At 41.4% G+C, this 15,053-nt stretch overlaps 1 protein-coding gene across 3 annotated transcripts in view; it reads right to left on the bottom strand.

The window, feature by feature from the left end:
* ADK (adenosine kinase) overlaps window positions 1-15,053 on the bottom strand; it is a 586,810-nt gene that overhangs the window by 521,267 nt on the left and 50,490 nt on the right. For all 3 annotated transcript variants that reach the window (XM_006273786.4, XM_006273787.4, XM_014601449.2), the window contains exon 3: window positions 7,030-7,083. In XM_006273786.4, the coding sequence (XP_006273848.1) occupies window positions 7,030-7,083 (54 nt within the window). The remainder of the gene's footprint in view (window positions 1-7,029; window positions 7,084-15,053) is intronic.

Genomic DNA, 15,053 nt, shown 5'->3' with positions numbered 1-15,053 from the left:
GCCCGAGCCCCGGGCTTCGTGCGCCCTGACTCTGGAAAGGTACCCTGGAGGTTACCCCGGCTGGTATCAGGGGGGCCCCTGAACTTGCCTGCCACAACTTTGATGATATCTTCAGTGGGGGGGGCCTACCCTTGGGGTACCCACCGGTGTCGGCGCGTCCCTCGGCGGGTAACCTTGGGGCTCCATCCTCCCCTACACCCCGTCCACTCGCCACCTTAGGCTCTTCCTCTTGGGGGTCTCCACATCGCCCCTGGTTTGTCACCCCCTCAACTCAACAATGGTCTTCGGGTTGGGCGTACTGCCTACGGGGATGCCAGCCCACTCCCTCTGTCCTCGTACCTGCGCTCCCCCACGGGTCCGCGGGGGCGCTGTACCTCCTGCCAGCTCTGCTCTGTATTAGGCACCCAGTTGCCTCACCGGTGCCTTCTGTCTTCCTGCAGCTGGCCTCCCTGCCGCTCCCGCTGCAACTGCCCTCGCTCCCTGCTGCGTAACCTGGGATCCGGTGAGCTCCTCCTTCCATCCGGCTACCAGCGCTGCCGCTGGCTTCTCCACCGGTTCCGCCGATAGTCTCAGTGCTGGCCTCTCCACCAGCACCGCTGCCAGCTGCTCTGCTCTGTTTCTCAGAGCTGTGACTAGCTCCGCCTCCTCCGCTCCCGCACTCCGCGGGTGGCGGCTGACTCCCCACTTTCTGGGGCTTCTCTCCCCAGCCTCCTTCGTCCAGCCGCCCCGTTGCCTCGGTGGGGCTGCCTTTTGTTTCTCCCGGCCAGCGTGCCCCACCCCCGCCACTCAGCCGCAGCCGGATAAACGCCCGGCTGACGACCCGTGCCGACAGTGCCGGCGCGTGGACTTCCTTCGGCTCCTCCGGCCCTGCAGGAGGTAAGCGGAACCCTTTGCCGCCGCAGAGGTTTCCCACCGTCCACGCTCCCCTGGGACAGGCTCTATAAGCTGGTTATATAGAAGAGGTCGCAAGCAGCATCCTCAGTCTTTGCCTTAATTCATTTCCTTCAATTTACCCTCTAGATGCACCCTTTGTTCATCACCTCCCCACTTTTTTTGGACGCTCCAAAATCTGCATACCAAGTTCAACAATTTACAATACCTTCTGATGATGTTCATCCTGTCCTATGAATGTCAATATCTACTTGCCTTTTCTGTGCAGTTATCCACAAAAGTCCTATACTGTTTGTTGAGGAATTAGCTGAGTTAGAGATTGACTGCCACAACTAACTTATAGCATCAGCCAGAAAAGCTTTTTATTTAAAAATAATTCTTGTGAAAGACTAATCCACTGTCATTTTCAAATGCACAAAGGAAAATGTTCCCTTATTTCAGTGAAATCTCAACCAGATATTCAGCTTAGCTAGTATATTAGAATACAGATATCTTGAATATATAACACTATAGACAGTCACCGTCCTCCTTGATGATCGATGGAGAGCCGCTCTGGCAGCTGCCTCCAGGTACGTCTATTGGAAGGGGAAGGGAAAACAAGCAATGCGAGGGGGGTGAAGATTGAGGCAGGAGGGAGTGGGGCAGGGCTGGGGGCCCATGCCCCTCTACAATTGTGTGCAAGGCAGGGGAAGATGTGAGCTGCTCACTGTGGGGCTCAGGGCTCTCCACCTTGCTGCCCTAGTCCCAGGGGCCTCCAGTGTGGGAGGGTGGAGCGGGGCAGGGGGACTTGGTGTTGCCACTGCCGCCACCACCACTACCACCAGGAGCCCCATGCAAGCCATGCTGCCAAAGTGAGACACTCCCTGCCCACCCAGAAGCACAACTCTGCACCACCAATAAGAGCAGGGACCAGGCAGCATGTAGCCACTAGGTCCCATAGCCCTGGCAGCTGGGGCCCCCCTCTGGCAGAGCTGGGGGGGGGGGGGGGCTGTGGGTTAGCAGTGAGGGGTATCGGCAAGGCTTGTGGGGGGTGTGGCTTGGCAGTGAGGGGCAACAGCACGGGCAGGGACAGGGCACAAACATTTAAGGGCTGCTCAGGGCCACAAAGCAACAGCGGGACAGCTGCAGCTGGACCCACATCCTGGTGAACAAAGCGGGCAGGGGAAGCTCTGATTTTCCATGATAAAAAAACCAAAATCAAACACTAAAATACATAGGTATTTAGATTTTTTTTTTTTATTGTAATGACTGAGGCACTGATAGGCTTCTAAACTGCTTTAAAATGTAAATATACGAATAAAACATTGTGTTCAACTGATACCTACATGATAGATAGATAGATAGATAGATAGATAGATAGATAGATAGATAGATAGATAGATAGATAGATAGATAGATAGATAGATAGATAGATAGATAGATAGATAGATAGATAGATATTAGTGGCGTTTCATTTTAATCATACATTTTGTTGTTGGGGGGGGGTTAATCAGAGAATTTGGGATTTTTTACAAAGAAAATCAGGATTCCTGCTTATCAGCCCTGCTCTCAATCTATTAAGCTCTCTTTTCATTCTACTTGTCAAAAGTTCCTGTAACACTAGGTAGACACCAATCAGTACTGCCTGACATTTCTTTCCAGACATCTCAATCAGTATAAAGTTCATTGGCACATTTAATATCTCTTTTTAGCTTCCTAGACTGCTCTTCCCAATTCATTAAATAAGCCAGGCACTCAATTATTTGTATCCATTTTTTATTGAAAAGTGGCATTTTTCTATTATACTTTCTCTTAATATTAAATGCATATTAAACATCATTTTATTTTTAGTTACAACAACAACTTCTTATACTAAGTAGCAAAAACACTACGCCTGCCTACTCCAGTAAACCATTTGGACTGCCAACCATTTGTTGAGCCAGGTGCTTGATTATCCTTTTTTAAATTGTTGCCGGCTTCACTTAACTATATACTTTGTGACAGCACTGCAACCTCCCCTTTAAAAGTGTTTTTACACACCAAAATAGCTGAAGAAGTTATACTTGCTTACTTTTAAGTATTTTTCATATACAAATTACTATTGTTGAGTAATAAGGTCTATAGACTTTATTCTTTCCCCTGCCACAAACCTATTGCATCATCAAGGGCAAGTTACTTCACATCTGTCCTTCATATCCACCATCCATGACATGGAAACACTATCAAACCTTTTTTATTAAACAACAACAACAAATGTTGAAATTTATGGCAGAAATGCACCTTAAGAGATATACTAGTGATGAATGATGCAATAAAGTTCAACTGAGGGAGAACGACTGGGGCAGCAGCTCCAGATACCGTCTTTTGGGGGTTGGGGAAGCAAACAATAACCATTACTGCAACTGGCCATGCGACTGCCACTAGCAGCCAGTGCTGCTCCACACACCACTGCTGCTCAAGGCACCTCTGTCCTCAAGGCATACCTCTGTCATTGATTTGCAAATGGTTATGAAAAAAAGTTATTTAATCTTATTCAATTTCTGTAAAGCAGATACTAGTTAATTTTGCAAAGTATAACATATTGCAGCAGTTCTTAAACATAACATTTAGTGATAAACAAAATACCTTTCTTCTTTTTTTTTTAGAAGCTTTAAATGCCGTAAGTGTTTGTTAAGTATATGAATACTGGTTATCCATCTGCTTTTCTGTCAATTACAAAAGATAATGCTATAAACTGTAGTATTTTCACATGCTGTTAGCATTCCAGGGCAGAACATACTCTTGAAACTTGAAAGATGGAATAATTGTTTAAAAAAAGGGAAAGTGTTTTTCCTCATTTGGAATTTTAAAAAAGCTTCCATTAACTGTACACTACAGGGAATTATAAAGAAATTAAACTTGCATTTTGAACAGCAAAAGGGAATTGAACACCAATACTGAAATCATAATACAGTGATACCACAAAACAGGATGCTGATTAGAAAGTTTAAAGACAATTAAATTGGAGCCAAGTTCAAACAAATACAATACATACTCCTAATTGCTGAGCAACCCATGACAAGGCTGAGTAGCACTTTCTCACCTGACCAGGCTGTAAGGCCTAGTGTCACAACTGCTAAAACATACTTTGAGTGAAGTTGAATGCATATGGACTTAAATTTATTCATAAACAGATTTTGTAATGAATATTCACTTCACATTAGAAATCCAGATACACTTGATTTAAAATTTAAGGTCAAGTTTCTGGGTATAAATAGGTGTTCATTTATAGAAGAGAAAACTTTTAAGAAATTCTATGGTTACAGGAGTTGAGCAATGCACAGGCAATCTTTCTGTTAGAGCAACTCTCACAGAGGAAAACATCAGGTGTCAACAAGGAACTTCTTTCTCCTGGACCAGGGCATGTTTCCCCACAGAGAAATTTAATGAATGTTCATACATTCTAATATCTACAGCAAGAGCAACAATTCTCCCATAGAAATATAATACCTGTACATGACCTGGCTGAATTAAAAGGCAGTTTATTTTATTGCTTCACTAGTTATATAGTTCACTATTACATGGTTATCAACCCTAAGTGATAAATGACTAAGAAGAAGAGAGTTGATAGATATAAGATGCTGTGGTTCTTAGCCTAGTATCCAGACCTTGGAATCCTTCTTCCTCTCACTTTTCCACGTGGAAAGGTATGGGGAGGGAGGGAGGGAAAAGTATTACTATACACCAAACACCTAAGCAGAAGACATGGATATTAAAGTTGAAAAGACAGGCACACAACAGTCAGAAAATTCAGAAAACTTTTCTCCCCCATACATTATAGTTTTACAGTTGGTAGGGTCGGAAGCCAGTCTGTCACTGGTCATAAAAAATTAGCAGATGAGCAGATCATCAAGTCCGACCCCCTGCCATGGGCAGGAAAGGATGCTGGGGCCAAATGACACTGGCTAAGTGATTATCTAGCCTCCTTCTGAAGACCCCCAGGGTAGAAGCAAGCACCACTTCCCTTGGAAATTGGTTCCAGATCCTAGCCACCCTGACTATGAAGTAGTGCCTCCTGATACCTAGCCTGAATCTACTCTCAGTCACCTTATGGCCATTATTCCTTGTTACTCCCAGTAGTGCTCAGGGGAACAGGGACTCTCCCATTGCCTAGTGGTCCCCCTTGGCCAGTTCACAGACGGCCACCAGATCCCCCCTCAGCCTTCTCTTGCGGAGGCTGAACAGGTTCAGGTCCTATAGACTCCCCTCGTAGGTCCTGCCTTGCTGCCCCCTGATCATGCGAGTGGCCCTCCTCTGGACCCTCTCAATGCTGTCCACATCCCTCCTGAACTGCGGCGCCCAGAACTGGACACAGTACTCTCTTGATTTTTTAACTTGTTATGTATTTCATGGTGTTACTGTATTTCAGTAGCAGATCTATGCACAAAGGAGACTATATATGCCTGCTGGTTAAAAATAACCTTTCTGTGCCATAAGGAAATAAATGTTATTACAGGTGAAAATGCAAAGACATTTTCTGTTAAAATAAAAGATTTCATGGGAATGAAAAGTTATGTTCCCTAAAAAGAAAAGTGTTCTTGATAAGCTTCTAAAAAATCACGCTGAAGGTGCTAGCAAGGATTCCAGGTTTTTCTCATAAAACTTTCAGATTTAAAACAATGACATCAATTGCAGCTTTTTTATATAAAAGCAAAAAAACACAAAACAAACAAAAACAATAATTTGTTACATCAAATTAAAATACCCTATTTACTCAAATAGAAAATAACCCTGAATATAAGCTCACCCCCCAGTAATTAGATTCTACATGGGGAAACACTGCTGTCACCCTCTGTTGTACTCCCCCTGCCCTCCTCAGCCTGGCTCCTATCATTAGTGGAGCCATGTGAGATGAGGAAAGACCAAGTTGTCCTGTGCCTCATCTGCATATAAATTATTGGAGCATCCCAGGACTCATGAAAAGAACACCCAGTTCCAGTCATGAGTGGTGGGCTAATCAGCGCATGGATCCTTTGGCAGGGGGAGGGTGTTAATATAGAGTACACACATATACAGGCAGTCCTGTACATACAAGTAGCTGCCGAAGTGCTCAAAAGTGGGTTTATGAAGTATCTGCGCTAAGACTTGCAGCATTTAAAAAAAAAAAAAGGTAATGTGCATCAATTCTGGACAAACTGAAGCCTATACATTGTTTTCAAATTTCTTCCATACTTCCATGTGCTCAGGGAGAGCAGGGTCTGCCAGCAAAGAGAAGGGGAAGGGGCTATCAGGGGAAAAATTTGGGAAGAAGCAGAGAGCAAAAAGCTACTTGACCTCTCAAATTTATTTTCCCTGCTACAGCAGTGGGGGGGGGGGGGGGGGGGTGGAATTCAAGGCAAACCTCCAATAATTAGATTCTATACCTGGAAAATTATAACAAATGTATACATTTTCCACATATAGAATTTAATTTGGTGGGTGGGGGTTGTCTTCAATCCAAGTAAATAAAGTCTTATTAAGATAGACTGCACTAACCTACATTTGTGGTAGGTTCCCATCAGTATGCTTGCCCAGTAAGGGCTATGTGTTTTATAGTCATGCTCAGTGTTGGCTTCATTTAAATCAGCCTCATAGATGATTTCTATTACTGAGCACGTGCTGGTTTTGGCAGCAGTTTAATGACAGACAATGTATTTAATGAGGTTTCCTTGTATGTAAATATAACACAAAGAACATTTTTCCCCATGCTCATTGGGGAGTGGGGAAGGGACCTCATCTTGTACTTGAGTAAATATAGTATCTATTGGCAGTTCTGCTAGAAGGCAATTAATAATTAGCTATAGAAACTTTCACAAGAGGGTAGTTTAAAATCTTTCAGCAGTCATGTCCAAGAGTTCTTAAGTCTTCTAAGCCAAAACAGGAAATATTTCAATGAGGAAAAATCTGAACTGGTCAATAAATGACTGCATTCAAAAGCATGATGCAATATTGTCAGTTTAAACAACTAACCAGTGCATTACCTTAAAAAAAGTGGGGTTTGGGGGGATTTGTTTGTTTGTTCATTTGTAATTTCACTGGATACAAATAATGATTTCATATCATGAAGACATATTAGGGACATGCAGTAACCAAGTAACTGTTAGCATCATGATCCGAAAGGTCAGTTTTTATAAAACTTACAGTTCTTTATGTTTGTCCTCTGCCAGGATTTGGTCATTTGGCTTTAGCCCATACCTAAAAAAAGAAAAGATAGTTACGCACTTGGGTGTTTATCAGAATTATTAGAAAGAAACTTCATAAATCTCAAACCAGACAAAAAAAAATGTAAAGATTTTTGGGTTTTATGTTTTTGGAATATAGCTATTATCCTGAAATATTTATCTACTAAAATGTCCCTTGCACAAATTCATCCCCAACAAGGCTCTGTACTCTAGATTTCTGTTGTTTGCCACAAACTTCCTTCCCAAATTGCCAGCCTCTCCAGAAGCCATGCAAGCTGGATGCAACAGCAATATGGGCTGGATCTTTGACACCCCTGCTCTAAACCATCCTAGCCAGGTTAAAGAAAACAAGATTTGCTTGCCAAATTTGTTAGCAGAGACTATTAGATACAAAGGGATCTGAGTCCTGATAAGAATTCTGCATTTCTACATTTCTTTATAGTTTAGTTTTCAGATAATTCACTTAGTCACAATTTCAGTAGGTCTATAACAACTTAGCAAAGCCAAATTTAGTTCAGATTAGAAAAGCATAAAATATCATGAATGTTATTTCTTACAGTATTGTCTCCTTTCAAAGCTAAATCTTCCCTATCAGTGAAGTCCCCTGAACCACTAATCTTTTCATTGAATTTTCTTGAACTCTTTTACAGAGAATGTAATCGCTATTTAATGCATGTTCAAAACTGAAGTATTTAATTTGCCAGGGTTGCTGGGAAACAAGACTGTGATGTAGTCTGTCACTGGTCATAAAAAATCTCTTTATTGTAACAAATGATCTCAAACCTCTTCTGAACTTGATTTTATTCTCCTCTTTCTTACCAAACAGTATATATTTGTTGCCATTTGGGGAATAGTCACAAGTATTATGTTAACAAGACCAAATCATGAAGATCTGTGAGCCTGCAACACTGAAATCAAGAATCCCAGCTCCAAAAGTAATAAATTAAAATAGACACATAGTTGATACTTTATCTGTAACCTTTTTAGAAACAAAATACTGAAATAGAACTACATAGAGTCTTATGAGCTGCAAGCCAATGCTCTTATGTAGGCATGCACAAGACTCTTAACAAAGTATCAAAATAGTTTCTTCCCCACAGTACATTAAATTACAGATTCCCAGAAATATGAACTGCTTGTTATATTGGTTTTGCTTTGTTTTTGTTTTCTCATTCTCTTCCTACAATCTTAGACACAATAGCCAGATCATATAACCATGAAACCCAACAATTTTCTACAGTTAAAGCAAACTAAAGGGGTAGTAACAATAGCATTCTGGAAGTTTGTCAGTACAGTTGGTTAATCCTCTTTGCCAAACAAGTGAAAGGGATACTGTATGATTTTAATACTAATGATTCACAGCAACTCCAACTAGCAAGTTCAAGTTGGTTATTTTTTCACCACTATTAAGAAATAATTTTTATTCTGTGCAACTTTTTATTGGGTACTTATATGATGTCTTCATCAGTTACCATAAAAAAATTACACTAACAGTCCAATCAGAACACACGGAAGCCATCATATGGTCATTATGTGTTTCTTTATGTCCTGGAATTTGTAAAAATCAATAACTAGAGTGCTTAATTGAAAATACTCCTCATAAGGAAAGGTTATGACACTTCATTTAATCATTTTCCACTGTCTAAAAGACATACTGTATAATGGAAACTAACGATCTTTGTCTGTAATTAGCAATGTGGCACTGATACTCTGAATGGGACAAACAGCTTAGAGAGATAGTGCACTTTAGATAGCATGTAAGTTTCCAGAGACTACCACTTCTAAGACCACATTAATTATGCACTGTGGAAATAACTCCAGGTTACATGTCAAAATTAGGCTTGTTACATGAACCAATGTTTGCTCAAAAGCTGGTAACAAACAACTGTCTTAAGACCCAAAATAAGCCATTTAGAGATATGATCAAACATATGGAAAACAAACAGACTATTCACAAAGGCTGATTTCTCTTTCATGTCCTTCTGTGATTTGGTTCTACCAGTCTAAATAAAAAGATGGATAAAAAACTTGTATGAAGTTAATGCAGAGATCAGATTCAAAACCACATGCTCATGCATGCTGCTTAGGGACATATGTTTAAGCCTAAAGAGCCATCCAGCAGAAGCAGGAAAAAGTTAAACTTTAATCTAACTTTTATATCTAAAGGTAAAAAGTATAGTTAGAACAGATTTACACCCTACATGTTTACCCTAACCCTTGTTTAATGTTCACCTGATGCCAGGGGATGACCAGGACATGAGCCTTCAGGCTTGACACTAGAGCATCATGTGCCAGGGAGTCAGGAACAAGGCAAGATCAGGAACCAAGGGTCCAAACTAGAGACAAGTCAAGCTATCATGAGCAAATGGGTCAAGAGGTCTGTAAGGGACTGAGACCGAGGTAGAGCAACAAACAGCAAACAGAAGTCATGACTGTAGTCATTAGCTAGAACAGGGGTCGGCAATTATTTCGGGCGGAGGACCGCTTACCCAGTTTTGGCAGGTTGTTGAGGGCCGCATGGGTAGCTGTGCCCCTTGACAGGTGCCCCAGCCGCTGGTCACCATCTTGGGACCAATGTCGCAGGGCCAGCACCAGTGGGGCCCAAAGTGGGGCACAGGCTGGCAGGGGTCCGTGGAGCTGGGCTGGGCTGTACCAGCAAGGAGAGAGGCACCGGACACAGGGCGGGTGAGGGACTGTATTTTCCCCCATCCCGCACTCCACTTTTCCCTGGGCCACTTTTCCCTGCACTCCTTCCCTGCCCAGGGTCCTCCCCTGCCCTTCCCCCCCACTTACCTGAGGTTCCGGCACGGGGCAGCCATGTGGTCCCAGGCTAGAAGCCTCTGCTGGGGCTCCCAGCTGGGGAGGTGGGGCCGGGTGGGCCCTGCTGTTGTGGGAGCCCGTCAGGCTTCCCCTGGGTCCTACTGCCCTTGGTTCCTGTCATTTTTGACAGGAACCAAGGGCAAATAAATATTAATTTTCTAAATTTTTAGGGGGCCCGTGGGCTGTATAGAATAGCCTCACAGGCTGGATCCGGCCCATGGGCTGTATTTTGCCCACCCCTGAGCTAGAAGATCCAGAGCAGGAGTTGTAGCTATTGGAGTGGTCACAATCATTCAAGTAAAGCCACAAGACAAAGACACAAGACAGAAGACAGCTAGCAACCAGGAGCCAGGGATCTAAAGCCACAACCTGGTGATCAGAGATCAGGAACTAGGATTGAGGCTGGAGTTAGGAACCAGGAACAAGGATTCAAGCAAGGCCTAGAAGCCACGAGCCAGACAAAGAGGCATCTGCCCAATTGAGCAGCCTGAAGAACACCCAGATGCGAACTGCTTCGATCCAAGCAGCCACACCCATGAAAGTAACTCGAGCCAGTTGCAGGTAGTTAGGCCCAACTCCAGTAATCAGGGTTACCTAAAGGGCTAAAACTGTTTCCCATCCTGGCTCTTGCCACATGGTTATGAATTACATCAGCCTATTTTGCTATCACTGACTAAATCAGGTTCAAATTGAAAATACTTGCAAACTAGCCTTTCTTCAAAAACGTAATTCCTGGAGTGACTAGTGAAGAAAAATAACATGAAAAAAATATTTTTCAAATAGATTAAAAATGGTTTTTATAAAGCGACAGATTTCTCAGTGGCAGGAGGCCCCCCCTCTGGAAGTGGCTTTTTGTTAAGATGAAAATGCCATGCAAATCACTTTTGTGAAGATACCCTCTGAAAAAGCTTAGCTACTCAGTGAGTCCACCTGTACGTCCTGAATGAATCAGACAATGCTAAGATGTCACAAAATACTGTAACTACTGTGTTAGACTACGGTTTAATCAGTAAGAGGCCATTTAAAATATAACTTTCATCATGGACTTCTGCACAAGGTCTCTCCAGGGCCCCTAACCAACACTAATGATTTCAGGTAGAGCAGAGGTCAGTCTATGGCCCATGGGCCAGATCCAGCCCAAGGAGACATGGCAGTGACTGGATCCTAATGCCTGCCCACTTCTGACCTAAGTTGAATCACTCCAGCCCCTCTGCCAAAAAATTGCTGCTGACCACTGGTATAGAGGACTTGCTGTAGGTTCATCAGAAAATATTTTTTTAAATGACGATTCAGGGTTTATACGGTTAACTCTCAAGGTGATACTAAAGCCACTTTCATATTCCTTTAAAAAAAGAAAAAAAAAGTGTACTTATCTGTATGTGCTTTTAATAATTAATTTATAAAAACTAGGACAATGAGCATCAGGAATGTCTGTGCTTACTTGTCTATTTTTCAGACAGTCAGCTTCTCTTTAACACTCCAACAGATCTCTCAGGCTAAAAAAGCCCTGTCTGAGGCTTACTGTAAATCTGCTGCCATGGTATATTTTTCCCCGTTTGATGAGAAGCAGCATCAACATTTGTGACCAATAGACACCTAAAAATATTTATAGCTATCATAGCATATTTGATTTGGAGTTGTTCAAAAACAGCATTAAGACTTACCATGAAGTTTGGTAACTCTATTTTTTTTTGCATTTCCTCAAACCTGGTTTACCCAGAGAGAGAGAAAATTGTGACTGAACTGCTTTAAAAATATTGGTGAAAGAACTGCTTTAATTCATTTAAAATTTTGGCAGCTTTGGTTATTCCCATAATCACTCTGAAATTCTAAAGTAGCCTATTATATTCCATGAATGTTAAAAAGAATCACTAGCCTAAAGCTGAAAAGCTGAGTATTAAGGATTATAGCACATTTATATCACTGCAGGAAAGCCATTTAGCCGTAGCTCTACAGGCTGAACATTCCTTTAAAACACACTCACACAAATAACATGCATCATAAGCAAAATTCTAGGAACTAATATAAGTAATTTAAACTAATGCCCATACATCCTGCCCCAAATACCAGGTCTCTTACATAACCCATTTCCTTAAAAGCCCAAGGAGAAAGCTGCAGAATGACCTGACGTGCCTGTCCCACTCAAATTGTAACTTCATAATCCTGCAATTATGAATCCTCTACCCCTCAATTTTATCCTCAGTATTTTTCCTCTCCTACCTTGTTCCTGTACAATCCCTTGAAGTCTCTACTTAGACCTTTGACTCCTCCCTGAACAGCACATTCCTGTCCTCCCCACTATGCATTTCTGATCCCAACTATCCTATGGCCATTACTCCTTCCTGCACCTCATAGGCTACTGGATATCTCCACAGTCTGCCAGCATGTATCAGCTTCCCGCTTCCTTTATTTAAGCTTTCTCTTAAGTCAAACCATTGAACAGAAAAGGACAGTCATATTATCTGACAATATGCTGGCTTCAGTCACATGGAAAACAAAGAAAAACAGTTCAGCTTTACTAGGGTTAGCTCCATTTCCACCTGCAAAGGCTGAAAAGAATGGACAGCCATTCTATTTGAAACAATCTTCTGCCATTAACTTACTGAAAAATCAGTGAGGAATGGTTGCCATTTGGGGAATAATTACAAGTATTATGTTAACAAGACCAAATCATGAAGATCTGTGAGCCTGCAACTCTGAAATCAAGAATCCCCCCTCCAAAAGTAATAAATTAAAAACAATAGACACGTAGTTGATACTTTACCAGTATCCTTTTAGAAATAAGATACTAAAATATAACTACATATAGTCACACACACACACATATATACATATACACACATATAGACATATATTTTCTATTTCTATTTCTCTCTCTCTTACAGACACACATGGGCAGATGATCCTGTTGGTTGCCAGAAGGAGATTCCACTTACTCTCTACTACAGGGGTGGGCAATTATTTCAGGCGGAGGGATGCTTACTGAGTTTTGGCAAGCCATCAAGGGCTGCATGACAGGCAGCCAGGGGCAGATAAATATTAATTTTCTAAATTTTTTATGGGCTCTGCGGGCTGGATAGAATGGCCTGGTGCACTGCATCTGGCCTGAAGGCTGCATTTTGTCCACTTCTGCTCTACTACCTGCTGACATGGATAAGGTACATACTGGTCCAGCATCTTTATTACATACCTCAACCCTCTACCCAGCCTTTGGCACCCACAAGCCTTTTGCCAATATCTATCCCTCTCTCATCCCCAAATTTCCTCCTGTTTCTCATCAAAGGGTGGTTACATTGGGAAAATTATTTTTTGTTCATTAATGTCACTGAACCAGTGGTGCCCAGGAAAAATGACTCATATAATCAAAAGACACCGTTTTCCTGCACCCTACAATCTTTCCCCGAACTAGCATATAGTCATGTCCTGTCAGCCCCTTTATTTCTTTGCTCTACCACAATTCCTCAAAAAAAAATCTCTTCCTGTTCCTGCTGCTTTCTCCCGTTCTGCTCCCCATATCCTCCTTTGCTGACTGCCTACTCTAAAAAGTTCCATTTCCTATAGCTATACACTTTCCTTTTCACTGACAGCCCACATATTCATGGGTCATAATCTAACCCAAGGACAGCCTAGTTTCAGACCAACTGGAAAGGGGAGATTGAACATAGTCAAGCAAAGACAGTCACACAGCTGTCTTAACTAAGAGATTCAGACTCTCCAGGCCAAATCTTTACCAGTTGGAAGTCAGAAAGCAAAATATCATTGAAGTCTCTAATAATTAAACTATAAACATTGTGAAACTTTGGTTCCAAAGGTGAAGAGCCTCTTTAAACAACAACTTCTCAACAGCCCCTTCTACCTTATTTCTTTTAAAACCTAGAGCTGATTGCAACTGTGGTATTATTTTATAATAAAAAATAACACAGCTAGGCAGGCCTGAAAGTCTTGAGTACGTCATAGAACAAACAGAACCAGATACTTATAACACAACTACTGCTTTTAAAAAAGCATCTTAAATAAAGGAATTTGAACTCATAACAGAAACCCAGACTGAGGTTGTTTTAGTTTGGAAAATGCCTTGCTTAGGGCTTTGTTTCTAGAATGTGAATGTTTTTAGTGCTGCAGATATTGTAGCAACTCTGCACAGAACTTGAGATGGAAGTGTTTCTCATATATCTACTTTTCCAATACTGGCTTTTCCCCAACTCATGTAGTACTTATTTTACCTGCATCATACCCTCTATAGATTTAAAGTCTTTGGTTTCTGTTGTTTGTTTGATTTAAATTGGAATTGGTTTAAGTGGAGTTTAACCAATGTTGTCAGCAAAAATCCTTTTGCAAAAAATTTCTGAGGTGCCACTTTATCAGAATTCAACACAGTAGTAAACTCAAGGAATAAAGTTATACCACCTATTATTCAAAAGTTCAGCATTCCCTAGGCTTGCAATAATTACCATGCTTGTTTTGACATTATCAGGATAACCAGTTTCTTGCAATAAAAATAAGCATTATTTTTAATGTAAGCAGGGTTCATCATAGATTCTTCTGATTCAGCATTCCAATCTACAGCTTTGCTTCCCAACAGAGTGTTGAACCAAAAAGACTCTCCATCAACAGTGTGCTTAGAAATCAGGATTTTAGCAGCTACTAATAACGTAAGACAGGTTTAAGGGGCTTTTGAAATTAAGTCAAAACAATAATAGGTTTAAATGATTAAAATGGATTAAGAAAGCCAGAAAAGTTCAGTGCTAATTAATCACCACACTGAGGCAAGCTATAATGTTAGTAAGGTCTGAGCTACCAGTCTAGATAGAAGCATACAGTAAGAAGCTTTTCAAATCAGTTTAGTTTATTGTAATTAAACCAGAGGACCAGAAACTTAAAAATATATGTAAGCATTCAGAAGTCTATGAAAATGAAAATATTTTCAAAATTCTCATTTTTGGAATGTATAATTGTAGAAACTTTGTTCCCTCTTCCCAAAAGCTTCTTTTGAGAAGGAACATAAGAAAGCTGTAATTATGGTATGCACTAACCACATCCATTGCAATCCTCAACAGATATTTTCAGTTCCCATCACTGGCAGAATGTATTTCATGTTACTTTCTTATGTTCAGGCATCTTTCAGTATTACGTCATTAGTGCCTAAGTTGCCAGTTTTATGCA

Source organism: Alligator mississippiensis, chromosome 6, assembly GCF_030867095.1.
Source record: "Alligator mississippiensis isolate rAllMis1 chromosome 6, rAllMis1, whole genome shotgun sequence".
NCBI classification, from domain to species: Eukaryota; Metazoa; Chordata; order Crocodylia; family Alligatoridae; genus Alligator; species Alligator mississippiensis.
The sequence above is the reverse complement of the archived record's forward strand: the minus strand, read 5'-3'. Positions and strand labels throughout refer to the sequence as shown.